Source organism: Octopus bimaculoides, chromosome 7, assembly GCF_046866305.1.
Source record: "Octopus bimaculoides isolate indiv1 chromosome 7, ASM4686630v1, whole genome shotgun sequence".
In the NCBI taxonomy this organism is placed as follows: Eukaryota; Metazoa; Mollusca; class Cephalopoda; order Octopoda; family Octopodidae; genus Octopus; species Octopus bimaculoides.
In genome coordinates this window covers 91,686,160-91,706,382 of record NC_142934.1, presented here as the reverse complement: position 1 = coordinate 91,706,382, position 20,223 = coordinate 91,686,160, and the positions used below count along the sequence as shown (strand labels likewise).

The 20,223-nt window shown below is 36.6% G+C and overlaps 1 protein-coding gene across 7 annotated transcripts in view; it reads left to right on the top strand.

Moving 5' to 3' along the window:
- LOC106883367 (uncharacterized) overlaps positions 1-19,539 on the top strand; it is a 118,655-nt gene extending 99,116 nt beyond the window's left edge. For 6 of the 7 annotated variants that reach the window (XR_016242700.1, XR_016242701.1, XR_016242703.1 and 3 more), the window contains one exon: positions 18,828-18,915. Coding sequence is in view for 1 of the 7 variants with exons in the window: in XM_089355674.1 (XP_089211800.1) it covers positions 18,828-18,941 (114 nt within the window). In the remaining 6 variants the exon portion in view is untranslated. Of the gene's footprint in view, positions 1-18,827 lie in introns of all 7 variants that reach the window. The other variant, XM_089355674.1, reaches the window with a different exon arrangement.
- The last annotated feature ends 684 nt before the right edge of the window (positions 19,540-20,223 follow it).

The window sequence follows — 20,223 nt, the reverse complement described above, 5'->3', positions numbered from 1 at the left end:
TAAAACCTGCTGAAATAGTCATAAATTAATGCAAAGTTCTTTATACTGACTTTGGTATTAAAAGAACATTTTGGAAACCAAAAGTAATAAAGAAAATGCTATGTTGATTTTGGCATTTTTTTAAACGATAAACTTCAACATTTTTCTCCTGTAAATTTCATATACTTTTCATAAGTTCATTTCAGTTACTACGACACCTATTCAATATATTTTCTCAGAAGCTACACCGTTCCAATGTATATTTTTGTTCTGTTTCAGTGCAGCCACATATTGGGATAGGTTTGCAAATTCTTATATTTTCATGTTTTTTTATCTGAGATTCTACACTTCTTGAAATTGGAGTTTTCTAATTTACCTCCCTGCCCCTTCTCTATCATTTAATGTAACTTGTTCCTTATCTTGAAGAATTTTAGTTGAATGATTTGACCCCAGTACTGTTTTTTTTTTAATTTTAAAACCTGGCACTTATTCTATAATGTTCCTTTCTGTTGATGAGCATAGGCTCGAAACATAAAAGACTTTCTCATTTCCCAAGCATTAAATTAATATATCTGTTTGTTATTTACGCACTCGTCTTCATTTCTTTTTTTTTTTTTTTTGTAAATTTCAACTACTTATTCTATCAGTTCCTTTTGCCAAACTGTTAAGCTGCAGGAATATAAACTTACAAATGCTGGTTGTCAAGTAGTGGTGAGCGACACACATGCACGCACACACATGATTGGCTTCTTTCAGTTTCTGTCTACCAGATCAGCTTACAAGGCTCTGGGCAGCCTGAGGCTGTAGTAGAAGACTTTTGCCCAAAGTGCCATGCAGTGGGACTGAACCTGGGACCATGTGATTCTGAAGCAAACTGCACAACCATGCCTGCTCATATATATATATATATATATATATATATATATATATATATATATATATATATATATATATATATTTTAAAGATGACTACTCAGAGGTTTAAAGCAAAATAGTTGGAAGGAGAAAGCTTTTAAATCAAGATGGAATGGTAAAGAGAACAAAATTGGAGGAAGCAAGGTTTTGATGAATAGTATTGAAAATATCTAAAATGTTGCTTTTCCTATTGCTATCATCTTACAAACTCAAATATCTTGTTTAAGTTCTCTTTGATGAGTTGGGTAGGAGCAAAAGCTGTTCTAATCTGAAAGTACATTTAGCTGTACATGGTGACCAAAACTGTTCGTTTACTTTCTCCATAAAAGGATAATTAAGAAATACGAAGAAAAAAATCTCACACACACACACACACACACATATGTATAAGCACATTATACACAAATGCAAGCATGTCTAAGCTGTGTGCAGGTGTGTGTGTATTGACACATTCCCATGTCCTATATACAGCATGTCTGTTTCAGTTTTTCAAAAATATACACCTTGAAAAATAAAGATTAAGATTATAATAATCCTTTTTTAAAGCAAAGAAAGATTAATCTTCTGTCTCTAGGGATAATAGTTTTCTTTTTGTTCTTTATAGAATGTTTTAAATAAGAATTGTAGATAAAATGCCATCTACAGATGCACAAAACTGTTTTCCTGTGTTTTTCTTTTCAGCTTTATCGGTGAGGATATATATAATACGTATTTATCAGTGAATTGCAAATTTACATTATAAAAACGAATACAACAGCTGCTGCGTTATTTGCTATTGGCAGATCTTTTTTCCAGATAGCGTAAATAAATGTCTGTTAGAACCACTCTTGGTTGAATTTCCTTCTGTGTTTACAATCGGAAACTTGTTTACAGTGTTGTGCTCTTGGACTATCATATTTGTTGCCTGTGCTCGTTACTCTGCCATACTTTTGTCTCTCAACACCTGGCATGAAGCCACTTCCCTCACTCAGTTGAGGAGGCTTTTCCTGTTCTTCTCCCCCATCTTGCAAGTTACTTGGCAATCTCACTAGTGTCAGTGCCACGAAAAAAGGCACCCAGTCAGCCCACACTGTAAACTAGTTGGTATTAGGAAGATCATTCAGCCATAAAAGCAATGCCAAAGTTGGCACTCCATGGTGTCTGCAAATCTCTGCTTCCTAATGAAGTTGACAAGATTGATGTTCAGCTTGCAGACATCTCTAAGTTGGTCTCTGCTACAAAAGATTCCCAAGAGGGAACAGAATTGGAAGGGTTGATGCATTTGAAGATTTTTCACGGAGGATTTATGGAGTGAGAGTGTGATGTTCTGAAATGCTCGACAGGGTTTTTTTTTCTTTTTTACGATGGGGGAGTTATCTCCCCCTTGCCAGACATTTTTAACAGTGAAGGACAGGAACTGGGAGAGGATATAAATGTCCTCCTGGAATGCAATGGGGGAGGAGTCTCTACCATGAGGTTCCCTGTGGTGCAGCAAAACTTGGATATTGATATGCAATGTTCCTTGTGATATCTCTTCCTTTAGTGATGGTATTACCTGGATAGAAGTCTAGTAGGTAATTATACTCTTTGATGTGAATCTGCTCATGCCAGCTAAAGAAGACATTTCAGAGATATGGTAGGGGAGTGGAGAGTAGGGTGTCCAGTGGGACATTGGTGGAGTGGGCATACAGACACTAGTTTAAAAGAACAGAGGTGGAAGTGTGAAAGAAATGGTAGAGAAGAAGCAAACATCTGTGAGCCAGTGGTTGAGGCGACTGAATAAATCTTTGTCATAAGTTTAATTGAAACCTCATTGCTCAGTCAGCCATATCACATTCTATAACTTAGTTTATTTTGTTTAGTCATCCATCTTTATGATAGCAGAGTGAAATCTGAAGGAAATTTGGTTGTTATCTCAAATAAGTTAACCCTTTTGCATCCAGATTTTTCTGTTAAATGTAAAACTTATTCACAATGATCTTAATTAATCATGCTTCATCTCACAGCTTTGAGAGTTCAATAATGTGATTGTTGTACTTTTAGAATGGCATTATAGGGTGGGTATGAAAGATCAGATCTGGATGGTTTGAACATAAATGAATAAAGTATTTGGGTTGGATAGAGCTGTTTACATGCTAAAGGGTTAAGTGACAGCATAAAATATTCTTTATCATTTGTTTTGCAAACTAATAACGAAGGCCCATGACCTATTGGCTAGGGTTTCAATTCCTCAGCCAAGTGGTGTGTTATGTACTTGGACAAAACACTTTATTTCACATTGCTACTATCTGCTCAACCGTAAATGGGCAAGAGGAATGTTATGATCTCAGCACTTGTGCAAAATGAAAACCAGGATACCTAGGACTCGAGGCAGTGTTTAATATATACACACACACATCGTCGTCGTTGTCGTTTAACGTCCGCTTTCCATGCTAGCATGGGTTGGACGATTTGACTGAGGACTGGTGAGACCAGATGGCTACACCAGGCTCCAATCTGATTTGGCAGAGTTTCTACAGCTGGATGCCCTTCCTAATGCCAACCACTCAGAGAGTGTAGTGGGTGCTTTTACGTGTCACCCGCACGAAGGCCAGTCAGGCAGTACTGGCAACGGCCACGCTCATCTCGCTCGAAAAACCTCATGTGTCACCCGCACAAGAGCCAGTCCAGGGGCACTGGCAACGATCTCGCTCGAAAATCCTACGACAACCCCACACAAGAGCCAGTTCAGGGGCACCGGCAACAATCTCGCTCGAAATTTCATGTGTCACCCGCACAAGAGCCAGTCCAGGGGTACTGGCAACGATCTCGCTCGAAAAACCTCGTGTCATATATATATATATATATATATATATATACCGATGCCAGTGTTGCATATCTGGCCCATTTAAAAGTACCCTTGATATGTCAGGCGATATATGCTTGAGAAAACCTGTTTAGTCAAGTAAAACCAAAATCGTTGCTGTGGCCAATGCTCCCTGACTGGCTCCTGCTTCGGTGGCAATTAAAATGCACCATCTGAACGTGGCAAATGCCAGTGCCTCCTGACTGGCTCCCGTTCCAGTGGCACGTAAAAAGCACGATCCGGATGTAATCGATGCCAGGGCTGCCTGACTGGCTCCTGTGCCAGTGGCACGTATAAAGCACTCATTACACCCTAGGAGTGGTTGACATTAGGAAGGGCATCCAGCTGAAGAAACATTGTCAGATCAGACTGGAGCCTGGTGCAACTGCTGGCTTTCCAGGCCTCAGTCAAACCATCCAATCCATGCCAGCATGGAAAACAAACGTCAGAAATTCGGTTGGCTTTAATAGGATAATTGCCTATTTTCTTTGATGTTGTTTAACTCTAGGTCAGCACTATGCCTTCTCTTTTTTTTTTTTTTATTAAGAACAGTAGGGCATGACTTAAGAGAAATTTGTTTGCTATTTCTAGCAGGTTGAGTGACCATGCTGTTGGTTTATATAAGTGTTTTCATGCAAAAGAAGCAGTTGGTTCAGTGAGTGGAAAATTACCCTGTAGAATAAGGATGAGTCAGAAGAGAAATAATTTTCTTTGATTATAAATGGCAATGGTTTTGTACATTAACACAAATCTAGTGCAAGCAGGAGTGGGGAAAGAATGGAGTGGGGTGGGGAGTTAATGGTCAGTGAAATCAATCCACCGCTTCATGGCTAAATATGTTATTGACACTTGGAGAGTGAAACGTAAACTGAAACCCAGCAGAATTTGAACCCAAAATGTAATGGGATAAAACGATATAGTGCAAGATATTTAGTTCAACATAACTGTTATTTCAGAGACTATATTACTCTAGGTTAATAATAATAATAATTTCTACTATAAGCACAAGGCCTGAAATTTTTGGGGAGGGGTTAAGTTGATTACATCAACCCAGTACTTGACTGGTACCTAATTTATCAACCCACGAACGGATGCAAAGCAGTCAACTTTGGAAGTATTTCAAATAAAATGCAAAGACAGAGAAAATGCCATTAAGCATTTTGCCCAACATATGCTAATGAATCTGCCATCTTGCTGTCTAATAATAATAATAATAATAATAATCTGTGTCTGGGGAGAGTCTTGCAAACCAAATCCAAAAACGAAATAATAATAATAATGGTTTCAAATTTTGGAACAGGGCCAACAATTTTTGAGTGGAGGGGAAGTTGATTACATCAACTCCAGTACCTCACTAGTACTTATTTTATCAACTCCAGTACTTGACTAGTACTTGTTTTGTCAACTGACCCTAAGAGGATAAAAGGCAGAGTTGACCTCGGTGGAATTTGAACTCACAACATAAAGACAAGTGAAATACCACTACATATTTTGCCTGGCGTGTTAATGGTTCTGCTAGCCTGCTTTCTTAATATAATAATAAGCCACTCTCCTATAGGCACAAGGCCTGAAATTTTGGGTGGTGGTAAGGGGGTTGCTATTTAATTACATTGACCACAATGTGCAACTGTTATTTAATTGACCTCGAAAAAATGAAATGCAAAGTTGACCTCTGGAATTTAAATTCAGAACATAAAGACGGACGAATGTAGTAATGGTTTCAATTTTGGCACAAGCCCAGCAATTTTAGCAGCAGAGGATTGGTCAGTTAATCAACCCAGCAACTGAGAATGATAAAGTAAAGATTACTATGGTATATAATAATCCAATGTGATTATAAAACTGAACACCAGAGGCCGGATATAGTGGTTATAAATAAAAAAAGGTGAGAAAACCAGTCTAATCACAGGTATTGCATTTCTTGGTGTTGAAAGAGTATTAGAAGAAGAGAAAGTGGTCATGTATGAAGATTTGAAGTGGGAGATTAGAAATAAAAAAGAAACTGTGGTTGTTGAAGGTAGATGTTATACCTGTTGTAGTGGAGATTTAGGTACTCATAGCACCCAGCTTACAAACTGGATTGAAAGGATAGGATCAAATCTGAAGAGAGAGCATCTACAAGAAATGGTGTTGCATGAAACTTCCCAAACCTTTTTCGTTGCAGACTGTTGACTTGTTGTGACATTCTCCAGCAAAGTTGCTATGTTCAACAACAACATCATCATCATCATTATATAATCCTTCCTGTTGCTCTGTAAATAAGTTAGCACACGTTATGCTCTGCCTGTTGGCCACTGCTTTGGCTTGGATCAAGTTGTGACATGTGTAAAGGCCTCAGAACATTTATAGAGAGATATTTCATGACTTTCAGGGAAATTTTATTTTGTAAGTTATTGCATTTATGAATTGTTAGTTTGCTCATGTTTTCCCACCTTTATATCAATAGCTTTACTGTAATATGACTCTAATGAATTATTGACAAACACAATTGCTGGTTTTAGTGCATCTGTACCTATTCTTTTGCTTGTTTCGGTCATTTTGACCTTGGCCAAGCTGGAGCATTGCTTTTAGTCAAGCAAATCGACCCCAGGACTTATTCTTTGTAAGTCTAGTACTTACTCTATCGGTCTCTTTTGCCAAACTGCTAAGTTATGGGGACGTAAACACACCAGCATTGGTTGTCAAGTAATGGCGGGGAGAACACACACACACACACACACACACACACACACATATGGGAGAAAATAAGTTCAAAAAGAACATTTCAAACTTTTTGAAAGGTCCAAAAAGAGAGAAAGAATGATTTTTGAAAAGCGAAGACCTGTTGGGGCAAGTGAAAACGAATTGGTCATGGCACCTGTGCCCAGCATCGCCTTCCTGGCACTTGTGCCGGATGGCATGTGTAAAGACATTCGAGCGAGATCGTTGCCAGTGCCACCGAACTGGCTCCTGTGCAGGTGGCATGTAAAATACTCCATTTTGAGTGTGGCCGTTGCCAGTACCACCTGACTGGCCTTCGTGCCGGTGGCACGTAAAAGCACCCACTACACTCTCGGAATGGTTGGCGTTAGGAAGGGCATCCATCTGTAGAAACTCTGCCAAATCAGATTGGAGCCTGGTGTAGCCATCTGGTTTCACCAGTCCTCAGTCAAATCGTCCAACCCATGCTTGCATGGAAAGCGGACGTTAAACGATGATGATGATGTATTGAATCCTATTTTGTATTAAATCTAATTTTGATTCAATATCTTTTTCTCCTCCATTTTTCTATAATTGTTTATGGTATATTTATACCTATAATGATATTTTTCTACTATATATATATATATATATATATATATATATATATCTTTCTTTCCTTTCCTGAGCGTCCAATAACACTATCCATATCACGTCCTCGCTTTGTTGTTTTTTTTTTATTGTTTTTTTTTAACACACATATATATATATATATATATATATATATATATATACACGGCAGGCTTTTTCAGTTTCCGTCTACTAAATCCACTCACATGGCTTTGGTCGGCCTGCGGCTATAGTGGAAGACACTTGCCCAAGGTGCCACACAGAGGGACTGAACCCGGGGCCATGTATTTGGTTAGCAAGCTACTTACCACACAGCCACTCTTGCACCTATGTTCATATTTGCTTTACAATTACTTAAAGATTGTGTTTAAGTGAATGTGGCTGTGTGATAAGAAGCTTGCTTCCCATCCACATGGCTCTGGGTTTGGCCCCATTGCATGAAACCTTGGGCAAGTGTCTCCTACTATAGCCTCAAGCTGACCAAAGCCTTGTGAGTGGATTTATTACATGGAAACTGAAAGAAGCTTGTCAAATGTATGTGTGTGTATATGTTAGTGTGTCTGTGTTTGTCCATCCACCATTGCAGTCAAATGGCTGAAACAAGTAAAAGAATAAAAGAAAAACAATTTTGGAGGGGATGGGATGGGAGGGATAAAAATATTGAAAGGTTAGCCATGTCAGGCCAATAAAGAAACCCAGCAGACCATGGAATACCTGGACTCTGTGCTATACTTGCCAGCTTAAAGGTTCATGCTGAGAGTAAGGCCACTCATGTAGAACATTTTCACCACTCTCATCTACCTTTCAGCAAATTCAGTGGTGGGAGAGGAACTTGAGAAGGTTTGGCTATATGTCTCGTGTGTGTGTTGGCAAATCCAAGGCAAAAACAAAAACAACAACAAAAGCATCAAAAGTGAATTGGATGCACACAGTGAATATATTGGATTAATACTTAGTGAAAGTTTTAGATGGAAAAAGAGGAATGGAAATGTTGTTTCGAGAATAGCTCTTTGTCAAATACAGGAAAAGGTCCAGAGAAGAGGAAAAGAAGGAAGGAGCAGGTTCCCCAGAGAAAAACACATTGTTAAATGGCTGAATAATAACTGACCAGAAGTTGGAGAGAAATGGTGAATGTTACTTTGAGGGAAGTGTATAGAGGATTGTAGGCATTAAGGAGGAAAAGTTGGAAAGAAAGTGAGTGTGAAGTAAGTGGAGATGCTTGAGGAAGGAGTGAGGGTTGGGCGTGATGTGGGAAGTGGAGGAGTGTAGGAGATGGAGATAGGGAAACAAGCAGAGTAGGGAAGGAGGAAGAAGAAAGGTGAAAGAGTCATGGATGAATTAAAATGGTTCATAATCAATAGCATGGAATTGGGAATTCTATACTGTGAGGGAATTCAAAGGTGTAATGTTACCCATGCTGTCATGATAATCTGTAAGTTAGGTATTCCAAATCATCGTTGGAAGGACATATATATATATATGTATATATATATATACACACATACACACACTGTGATGCTAAACGAAGGTGCTGTGCATTAAAACTGAACTGAATACCATGCAGCTAAGCTTCTTAACCACAAATTTATGCCATTGTAAGTGTGTGTGTGAGTGCCCTAGTCCACATGTGTGCATGTGAATTAGGGTATGCCTGAGTGTTACTTGCCAGATGTGTATCTACAGCGATGAATCTGTATAACAAAATCAGCCACCCCCACTTAATTTTGCTCAGATTGCCTTCATTTTTGGTGTATCGATACAACTCTGAATTTTGATTACAATTAACCAATTACTTTAATTCCAAATAACATCAGATTCTTTAATTTACAAGATAAAGTTGGAAAATTTGGGTAATTTTAACCAATCAACAGACAACGTGGCATTAGCTTGTTACCATGACAACAGGATGCTGTGTTGTGGTTCATTGTTGTCTCACTGTTGTCTGTGACGCACGTTGTTCAATGTTGATTTTTTTACAATTGATTCTTCCCACCACGAGATTCTTTTCACCTGTGTGTTTTGTTTTTATTTTTCTGTGTTAGTATATTACATATTTTTCTGTTCTGTGTGTTAGTATTTTTCTGTGCTTTTTCTGTATTTATTCTTATCGTAGTTCACAAATCCAAGCATGAAAACATTACTCAACTTTGGAGTTTTGGGGACAGACACCCCATTTTCACACACACACACTTATATATTAATGATGTACATAAATACATGGCAGATATACATAATACTGAAATATGCATAAAGTAGACACACACACAGACAAATATATTAATATAACGAATTTAAAAATAAAAAAAATACAATCAATGAATGAGAAAGACTAGATCCAGATAATACGTGTTGATTTTATTAGGTATTTCTGTTTATTTACAAACCTACAATGAACAGGTCAGGGGCTACATTTCACAGGGTACAACCTTAAAGTTGACAGTGCTGTGCTAAATGCAGAAAATTTCTGTCTCGTTAGTACCTAAAAATACTCAGATTTTTTGATTTTTAAACCTCTGTAACTTTTTTCTCTGATCTTGTTTTCTCCACAACATCAAACCTTCAAAGCAATGAGACTGGAATGCTACATTATTATAGCCAATTTTCAGATTTTTTACTGTCTCCTACAAAAAGCGTATTTTGCAAATGAAAAAAAAACTAGATCCCACTTTAGTTATGGTTTGTGTTTGTTTCTTAGCAATAATCTATGACCCATGAATCTGTGTTGCTGTCATTGCACAACCCTGTTGAAATAGAAGAGCTAAGTTGTGGCCTAGAATAGTAAGAAAAGGAAAAATGAAACAACAAAAGGAAAAGAAGAAAAAAAATTGACGTATGGTAATTTGAGACATATAGGCATACACTTATTCACTCATGTTAATATAACAATAATTTAATGTGATAGGTATGTTCGATCAAATGTTGCAAACATTTGCATTACAGCTGCAGCAGCAGTAGCAATGACAGCAACATTAGACGACCTAACAACAGTTCAGCTGATGTTGGTGACGAAATCTTTGCATTTTCATTAACATAATTTTTACTGTAATTCACTATTTTATATTAATAAATGATGATGGTGGTAATAATTAAAGAAACCAGCTGATGTTGTTGTTGTTGTTGTTGTTAGTGTTGCTGTAATGAATTGGAAATATCTTTTCAACTTAGAATTACTTGCTCTCTCTTCACAAAAGTAATTCTAGGTCTTAAGAAAATTTCTGTCTTTCTTTTTATTGATATATTTTATTTTTATTTATTTTTGCTTTTCTCTTGGAAGATCTCTGGAAGCATGAATCAATAAGCACTCAACATTATTAAGAAATATTAATCCTCCATCATCACCACCACCACCACCATAATCACTTACCATCACTATCACCATCGTACAGAACAGAAATTTAGCAATTAGAGACAGGTTTCATTTGAAGCTGACTGAATCTGCAGAGTTGTGTGTTTTGAATTTCGGCTATTGTTATGCTGTGTTTTGTATTCTCTCCAACAACAAAAAGAAAGCTTGATATATTTGCATTAACAACTGTCAATGTTGTTCTCCACCCACATCTCCTCTTCTTCAGAACTATGTCTCTCAATACATATACTACAGCTGGAACAGTTTGCAGTTCCAGCACATCCTCCTATTTTCATTTTATACATTGGTTTATTTATTATAAAACAAGTGAAATAAATGGGTTACTTTCTCTTAACAACTGAAATACTGTTTCCTTTCTCTTCTAAATCAAATACTATTCATTTCTATGTTTTATTGTGGAAATTTCTTTATTTCAATATCAACCACTTAAGAATTAATTACATTTTAGTTTATATATATATATGTGTATATTTATATAAGCATTCAAACTTTAAATTGCTACTAATTGACACATTTAAAAAATAAAACAAAATGCCGTGAAATCCTTCACAAGATTTTCTTAGATAAATCTTGTTTTAGAATCTTAAGCCTATATCAAATTACAAACTTTGTAGCCCATGTTTTATTTAGTAGCGTTGCTAACTCCATTTTAAACCCTTGTAAAATGAATTTCAAAATAATCAGTCTCTTGGCACAGGCATGGCTGTGTGGTTAAGAAATTCACTTTGCAATGATGTGGTTTCATGTTCAGTCTCACTATACAGCATCTTGGGCAAGTGTCTTTTATAGCCCCAAGTCAACTGGAAACTGCATGGAAGCCCGTCATGCGCGCGTGTGTGTGTGTATCTGTGATTGTCCCACCACTTCTGTATGACAACTGGTGTTGGTTTATTTACATCCTTGTAATGTATCAGTTCAGCAAAAGGAATTTCTAGAATAAGTACCAAACTTTACAAAATAAGTACAGGAGTTGATTTGTTCAAAACACTGCCCCAGCATGGCCACAGTCCAACAACTGAAAGAAAAGATATATGCAGAAAAAAAAAAGATAAAGTTAATAATATTGGTTGATAATGAAAGATTCTGGTGAACTTGTTGCAGCCACTAATTGTTTTGTACTCAATGTGTGGGAAGGAAGTCTTAGTCAGTGTTTCATTAGACAACTAATTAGAACTAGTATTATTAACATTCTTTCAGTATTCCTTGAAAGTAAAGATTGGCATTTTTACACTTGGTTTCTTCCCAGGTATCTGTAAACTATTTGTCTTTTTATTTTGGTTCATAAATAAATGACTAATATTACACAGCAGATATATAGGACTTGTAATTTTGTATATCTGATACATGTAATGAAGTTTGTTCCATATCTTGAATTTATAGATATATGACAGAAGAGGTAAATAAGTAGGGTGATGTTTAGGCATCTGTTCACTGTGGAAAAATAAGTTATACTTTTTTTGGGTTTTTTTTTTTTTTTCACAGATGAGATGACTAAAGATTGAGACTTTTTGATAATGTTTTGCTTTGTAGGTACATTCATTAAAAATCATAATTGTGTGTGTGTGGGGGGGGGGGGGGGGGGCGGGGTAGAGTGATTCCCAATGCAAATTAAAATTGGTTCACCAACCGTTTTCTAAGACTCTTACCTCCACTTTATAGTTCACAGCCCTCAACTAAACAGTAATGTCAAGTTTGTTTTTCTGTTTGTTTAGTGGAATAAAACGATCATTAATCAAGATCTTATCAGTGCACTGGTTTCTAAATAGAATTTATTTTTCTTTACTAAATTCTTTCTATACACACCAGTGATGCCTAGCCTTTCCCTGCTTATTGCCTTCTCAACATGTCATTTTATCCATAGGGACTCCTACTCTCTATTATTATCCAACAGTGGGTTACACAAAACCATAAAAGATTACCTAGAGAGGCACCAGTAAGCCTGTCTCTATCTTCACAGAGGCTTTGCCTCTCCCTTCACTTTTGAGAAATGTTGATTTAGAATATTTGCCAAAATTTATAAGGAACTTAATATCATTTTATTTTTAGTTTACATTGAGTAAGAAGGGGGAAAAAGTGTTGCTATTGAGTCAACAAGGGAGTCCTAATGTAGTCACTTGATCTGGTAGGGACAGCAGTCAAATCACTCTCTCAAATCTCGTTCATCATCTTAAGAAAGGTATGCATTTTGTTTCATTGTATCATCAACACTATTGAGAAAATGTATCCCACACAAGTTGAGAGATATGAGAAAATAATAATAAAAAGAGGAAATATGCTTTTCTTTTTACATTGCAGTTAATTAATTCGTTGCTATTATACAAGTGCCGTTCAGTCCAAAATGTTGCTTTTTCAGAAAACCAAAAAATAGTTTCACCATTCCATTGCAAAACTGTAGTACTACACGTTGACAATTTTTAATATCTTGGCATTTGAAGCAGCTGGAGTTATGATAGTTTGACCAAAAGAACCAGCTTTTACAAGCAAAAATAGATATTGGAAAACACGCATTTGGTCAAATTTGGACATACAACGGTTTAACATAATAGCAACAGATTACTAAGCATATTAGTCTCGTTTACTATTATTTTTCCATATATATATATATGTGTGTGTGTGTGTGTGTGTGTGGCCTAGTGGTTAGAGTATTGTGTTTGTGATCACACAATCATGGGACCAGGTGCCGCATTGTGTTCTTGCACAAAACACTTCATTTCATGTTGTTCCAGTCCCCTTGGTTGTAAATGGATAACCCTGCAATGAATTAACCTTCTGATAAAGAGAAATGTTGGCCTGCTCATCCAGCCAGTAGGGTGGCGTCATTTGAAAGCTAAAATGTAGAGTGCATTGTGATCAGCAATGTATAACAACAACCAATAACCTGGTCGGTACCATGATACACACACACACTCTGTGAGGGATTTCCTTGTTTGAATTCAGAATAATTTTAGAAAATCTGTGGATGTATTTTGCTTGTTATTTAATCTGTAATTTTTTCATCTGTTGTAAAAACATTTTGATTTATTTAAATAGTGTTTTTTTTTTTCTTTATTTTTTTCTTCAATACAAAACTATACTTTAATGGAAGAAAGAAATGGGATATTTTTTCTTTTTCCCTTTCCTTCTTCTGTCTTGCAACTTGCTTGGTGACCTCACGAGTGCTGGTGGTATAAAAAAAAAAAAGCAGCTGCTATATCTACGAGGTCATGTGACACTACAGAGGTTCTTTCATTGGCTCATAAATTTATTTCATGAGGACTTGTGGCAGTGACTCTCAAGTTACAGAACCTTTATGGAGTTTTTTAAAAATTGTAGACTCAACATTGTTTTATAAGCAACCTTCATGACAAGGAATCAAAAATTGGTTTAGAATTTTATGACATATAAGTGCAGACATGGCTCTGTAAATCGGAAACTAGCTTTGCAACCACATGGTCTTGGATTCATTCCCAGTGTGTAACACCTTTGACAAGTATCTTCTACTCTCAACCTGGGTCGACCAATCAAGAAGATGGAAACTGTATTTGTGTCTGTGCTTGTTCCCAGCTGGTTTTGGTTTGTTTATATATCTGTAACTTAGCAGTTCAGTAACAGAGGCTGATAGAATAAGTACTAGGCTTTAAAAAAATAAGTTTGGAATTGATTCATTGCACTAATATTCTTCAAGGCAGTGCCCCAGCATGGTTGCAGTCTAATGACTGAAACAAGTAAAAGATGAAAGATATTAGTTTGAAAATAATGAATATCATTTTTGTATCAAGTAAATTTAAAAGTTTTATTAAGGTACCTTGACTTGGAAAATCTCAGAATTTTTTCATGGAACCCACTTAGGGTAACCTTGGCTTGTGGTATATCATATAATTTTCTTTATGCTCCACTCGGTAATTCTATACCACCAAATTATATTAATTCTTGCATTGAATTAATTCATAATCTCTTGGGTGTTTTACATAATTCTCCTATTTATAAGTTTGGTCAGAAAATGAAAACCTGAAGGAAATCTTTCATTTTTACATTTTCAGCTAAAAAAAAAAAAACTGGTATTTTCTGTTGCTTTCTATCATAGTCTTTCATTATTTAGGTCAGTAAATATGGGAACATGTATTGGAATTGTCATCAACATTTAGCATTTCATTTTATCTGATGGCATGTTTTAACCAATCAGCAACACTTTAGGAATTCTGAGTTTGATTTTGTTTTGACTTATAATATCACAATTGTTTTCACTGACATCTCTTGTATTTGTTCAATAAATATATAATTGTTTAATGAATGAAATAATGATGAAGACAAATAGCATTTTTATTGTGAGAACAAATATTTGCATAAATTGCTGGAGCAATACTTTTGCAATCTCAAGTTGTTCTTGAAATCAACTGCGAGAATGTGAAGAGGTGTGGAATTTCATTGAAGCAATTAGTATATATTAATCTCTTTCAGCAGATAATAAAGAGATAATATAGTGGTCATGTTCTTCTTAAGGGGATTAACAACTTCGGTTTGAAACTGTTTGTGAAACAGGATTTTCTTGGAGCTTACTTCTTGCTCCATGGCCCAAATGTGGAGAGGAAAATTGGTGAAACGTAATTTACCAAAACCATTTCTTTTTCTGTCTTTAAACTATTATTTGTCTCTCTATTTAATACTACATTAGGGGTACACGTGTCTGTGGATTGCTCAGTCACTTGCACGTTAATTTCATGAGCAGGCTGTTCCGTTGATCGTATCAGCTGGGACCCTCGTCGTCGTAACCGACGGAGTGCTCCTCTTAAAAACCAATGTTTATATATGATCAAATGTATGGAAGCATGGTGTGATATAAAGTCGTTGACTCAAATTTGATTTTTGTTCTGTAATCAATGTTTATATGTATATATATATATATATATATATAAATAATACACACACGTAAGGATAAGCATATTAAAAAGGGTCCATTGCAAAATTCATAAAAGGGTTGGGAACCACTGCACTAGGCCATGCACATTCGCAATCATTTAGATGTGTTCTATATTTGAGATGAAGAATTATATACATTATTTACATTCAATGGATATTTGTCATCTTGTTTGTTGTTAACACAATGTTTCGGCCGATACACCCTCCAGCCTTCATCAGGTGTCTTCGGGAAATTTTGAACCTGGGTTCTCATTCCTAAGGTATTTTTCAATGTTGTTGTTGTTGTTATTATTATTATTGTTCAGGTCACTGCTTGGAATCGAACTCGGAATCTTGGGGTTAGTAACCCGTGCTCTTAACCACGCCATATGTCCATGAGCATAATTTTCCCAAGACACCTGAAGAAGGCTGGAGGGTATATCAGCCAAAATGTTGTGTTAACAACAAACAAGATGAGGACAAATATTTGTCGAATGTAAATAATTTAGATGTGTGTTCTCATTATTTTGATTGTTTTTGCAAAAATGTGAAAGCTGTTGCTTAGTTAAATAAATTAGACAATTAGCTTTGTGCAACATATTTTTCTGTTGACAGTTTACAGACAATGGTGATTGTTTGACCATTAAAGAGCCAGCAATGTGATTCTATTTGTTTACATAAATCACTTAATTTGTTTTAGTCATTCACCAATTGAAGACATCCGTTGGCAGTACATACTGTTAGAAAGAGATCTATACTGATATATATATATATATATATATATTGTTACATAGAGGTTTCTATATGTTTATATATATATATCAAGCAATGTGATCACTAACATAATCGTTTGTGAAGAGATTTATACTTTTATTCTTGCAAGTTCTTTCATCATTTCATTTATTCTACTATCACTTACTGTTTAACAGCTATACTCAGTATTTCACAAAAAGTCTGTTGTTATTCTTAGGTATTCTATAAGCAAATCTATTCTATGCCGTAAAATGCACCATCTGAACGTAGTCGATGCCAAGGCCGCCTGACTGGCTCCTGTGCCAGTGGCATGTAAAAAGTACTATCAGAACATGACTGATGCCAGGGCTGCCTGACTGGTTCCTGTGCTGGTGGGACATAAAAGGCACTATTGGAGTGGTTGGCGTTAGGGAGGGCATCCAGCTGTAGAAACTCTGCCAGATCAGATTGGAGCCTGGTGTAGCCGCTGGCTTTCCAGACCTCAATTAAACTGTCCAACCCATGCCAGCATGGAAAACGGATGTTAAACGATGATGATGAATATACTATCTTGTACACTTCCATGATTCATGAACTATAGTGAAGTCCATAAATATCTGGGGTTTTTTTCTTTTTTTTTAGTCTTGTTTCAATCATTTGACTGTGGCCATGCTGGGGCACTGGATTGAATTATTAGTCAAATGAATCAACTCCATTACTTGTTTTTTTAAGCCTGGTACTTATTCTGTTGGTCTCTTTTGTTGAACTGCTGTGTCGCAGGGATGTAAACACACCAATACCAGTTGTCAGATAATGGCGTGACGGGGACACACACACACACACACACACACACACACACACACACACACACACACACACACACACAGACTCACACAAAGGGCTTCCTTCAGTTTCCGCCTACCAAATCCATCCACAAGGTTTTTGTTGGCCTGAAACTATAGTAGAAGACACTTGCGCAAGGTACCATATAGTAAGACTGAACCTGGAACCATGTGGTTGGGAAGAAAACTTCTTACCACACAGCCATGCCTGCTTATACTTTTGGGGTGAAGCTTTTATGAAAATAACTGAAACTTTTGGAAATGCTAATTATCATCATTTTAGTGTACAAGACATTTTGGGCACAGCCATTTTGGCAGCGCTTATTTACCATTGCTGATTTGACACTGACTTATTTGGCATCATATGTTTTAATGTTTTTTTTTTCTCTCTATGTCTCCCTCCCTCCCTCCCTCCTTCTCTCCCTCCCACCCCCTCTCCCTCTCTCTATCCATATATGTTTGTGTGTGAGCATATTTCTCTTTTTGTGAACGAGTGTTTATGTTAATCATATTCAATTGATAAATTGTAACGTCTAACTCTATCCCCCTTTCTCATTATATATATGTATATTATTTCTGTGTATGCATGCTTGTGTGTTTGTGTGTTTCCAGTGCGAAACTGTAGTATCACCAAACAGGTTGAATGTCGAGTCAGCCTTGCCAAATCTTCATCGTCCTAACAGCCATGCCCATTCATCTCGTTCCATCCATTTTGTGATATATACACTGTTGTTCCATAATTACAGTAAGATAAGAATCTGCCAATTCCTCAATTAGTAGACAAACAACTTATCAACTAGGCCCATTGTGATGAATCTAAATTTATGTGATTGATATTCACAGTTGCAGATGGCTAGTAGCCATATTGTTATTATAGTTTCGCATTTTAAATTCATACAGAGCTGATAGATGAAAATATCTGTCAAAATGCATCAGAAACTTGTACATTATTCATTTTAAAGATTTGTGAGAATTAAAAAATAAGAAAATAGAATAAAATGCTGATGATTTTCAAACTTAGGTTAAATGAATTAGACTTCTTGTGTGTAAACATATGAGCTAGATGCTGATTGTTAGAAGTTAATGGGTTGTAAGGACGACTTTGTCATCATCATTTAGTGTCCACTTATCCATGCTTCTATGGGTCAGACAAAATTTGTTAAAGTAGGTTTTCTACAGCTGGGTGCTATTCCTGTTGCCAACCCTCGCTTGTTTCGAAGCAAGGTTGTACTTCACCATGGCCAAACATTCCACAGAAGACTGAAAACAAAACCCCACTTGTATGATGGTGACACTCATTTACAGTTATCATGTGATGTCCAAAACAAGGGTACATATTCACACACATACAAACTCTCTCTCTCACACAAACACAGACACACATAAAAGATGATCTTTTTGCAGTTTTCAATTAAATACATTTGCTAGGCTTTGGTTGACCTAGGGCTATATTAGAGGACATTTGCCCAAGGTGCCACACCCTGGGGATGAACCTGAAACCATGTAGTTTCAAAGCAAGCATCTTAACCAGCCAACCGTGTCTGCATCTGTGTATGTATGCAAAATGCTTAGCAGAAACATACAGATACAAATAAAAGTGAAGACATGCAATGATAGTTCTTCCTGTTTCCCTTTGTGCATCTACAAAAAAATGAAATTTCTTGGTAAACTGGACACCAATCTTAGTTCATATAATTCGTGAGCTAAAAAGTTATTTTTTATATTTTATTATTTTACATTTTTTTGTACCAAAAAATAAGGTTATGAGTTATAAGTTTCTTCTGCATTCACATAATTATTTTCATTGGTTGATTCTGTATAAATTTAACTTACCAAAGTTAACCTTTTGCCCAAGTAACCTTTGGGCAAATGCAATTATAACACACTCTAATAATTCCATTATAATTTTATGTTTATTTAGTCACTTCATTCTCTAACTTGCAGTACTTCTTAATATAATCTACTCATTTTCTGTTTCTTCCAGGCAAAAGCATTGTATGAATTCACCGGTGATCCAAAAGGAGGTGAACTAAGTTTTGAACAGGATGACCTTCTTGTTATCTTGAGACAGGTATGGAACATATTGAAGATGTTTTAGATTGTCTTTCTTCTTCTCATTTCTTCAACTTTTATTTTCTTCTATTTTCTCAATTTTAAATTCAAGTTTTAATTCACAAGGATATTAGAACAAGCAGTTTCACTTGTGTTGCTTATTGTTGTTTAACCCCAGGTCTGCTCTGACTGATTAAACCTACGATCAAAAGCTTCCAGCTCTTATAATTTCATCTTTTCTTCAAATCCACTGCATTTAACACTAAATTCTCCAAAGAGTGATTTTAGTGAGATTTGGCTGGTATATCTAGCAGTTAAAGCAACCATGTAATGGCTCTCTGCCTGATTCCCTTTGTTGTTGTTGTTGTAAGTAGGTGTTGTCTCAATTCTTAGGACTTGGAGGTCTGTTATCTGGTTTCTGTGGCGTATAAGTGACCAATATCACAACATTTCCCCTGAACCAGATGCCAGTCCATCACAGAGTCACTCATTTGGACTGGACCTACGTGAAATGAAGTGTTTTGCTCAAGAACACAGTGCACCACCTAGTCTGGAAATTGAAACCATGGTCTGGTGATTGTGAGAGCACCACCCTAACTACTAAGCCACATACCTTCATGCGTTGTTGAAGAATTATTAATTACTGGGTTGATTCAGTGGCCAAAACCAGAAATATTTTACATTATTTAATTTCACTCTTCCCAGATTCTATTTTGATGAGGCCAGTGCCAGTGCCGCCTGAATGGCACATAAAAGGCACCATTTGAGCATGACTGATGCTAGTGCCAGTGGCATGTAAAAAGCAGCATTCGAGTGTGGTTGACGCCAGTGGTGCCTGACTGTCTCCTGTGCCAGTGGCACAGAAAAAAGCACTCACTACACTCTCGGAGTGGTTGGCGTTAGGAAGGGCATCCAGCTGTAGAAACATTGCTAGATCAGATTGGAGCCTGGTGCTGCCTCCTGGCTTGTCAGTCCTCAGTCAAACTGTCCAACCCATGCCAGCATGGAAAGTGGACATTAAACGATGATGATGATGAATTGTTACTGACCTTTCATAAAACATAGATACATTTTGGATGAGAGGACTACTCATGAATTTGGAATGGGAATTTAAACACACCAGTCATCAACTGGTGGGGGCAGACACAAACACAGTGATAGGCTTCTTTCAGTTTCCATCAACCACATCCACTAACAAGGCCTTGATTGGCCTGAGGCTATATTAGAAAACACTTGCTCTAAGTGCCATGCAGTGGGACTGAACCCAGAACCATGTGGTTTGAAAGCAAACTTCTTACTCCTGTGTTGTAGATGCCTGCAATATAACC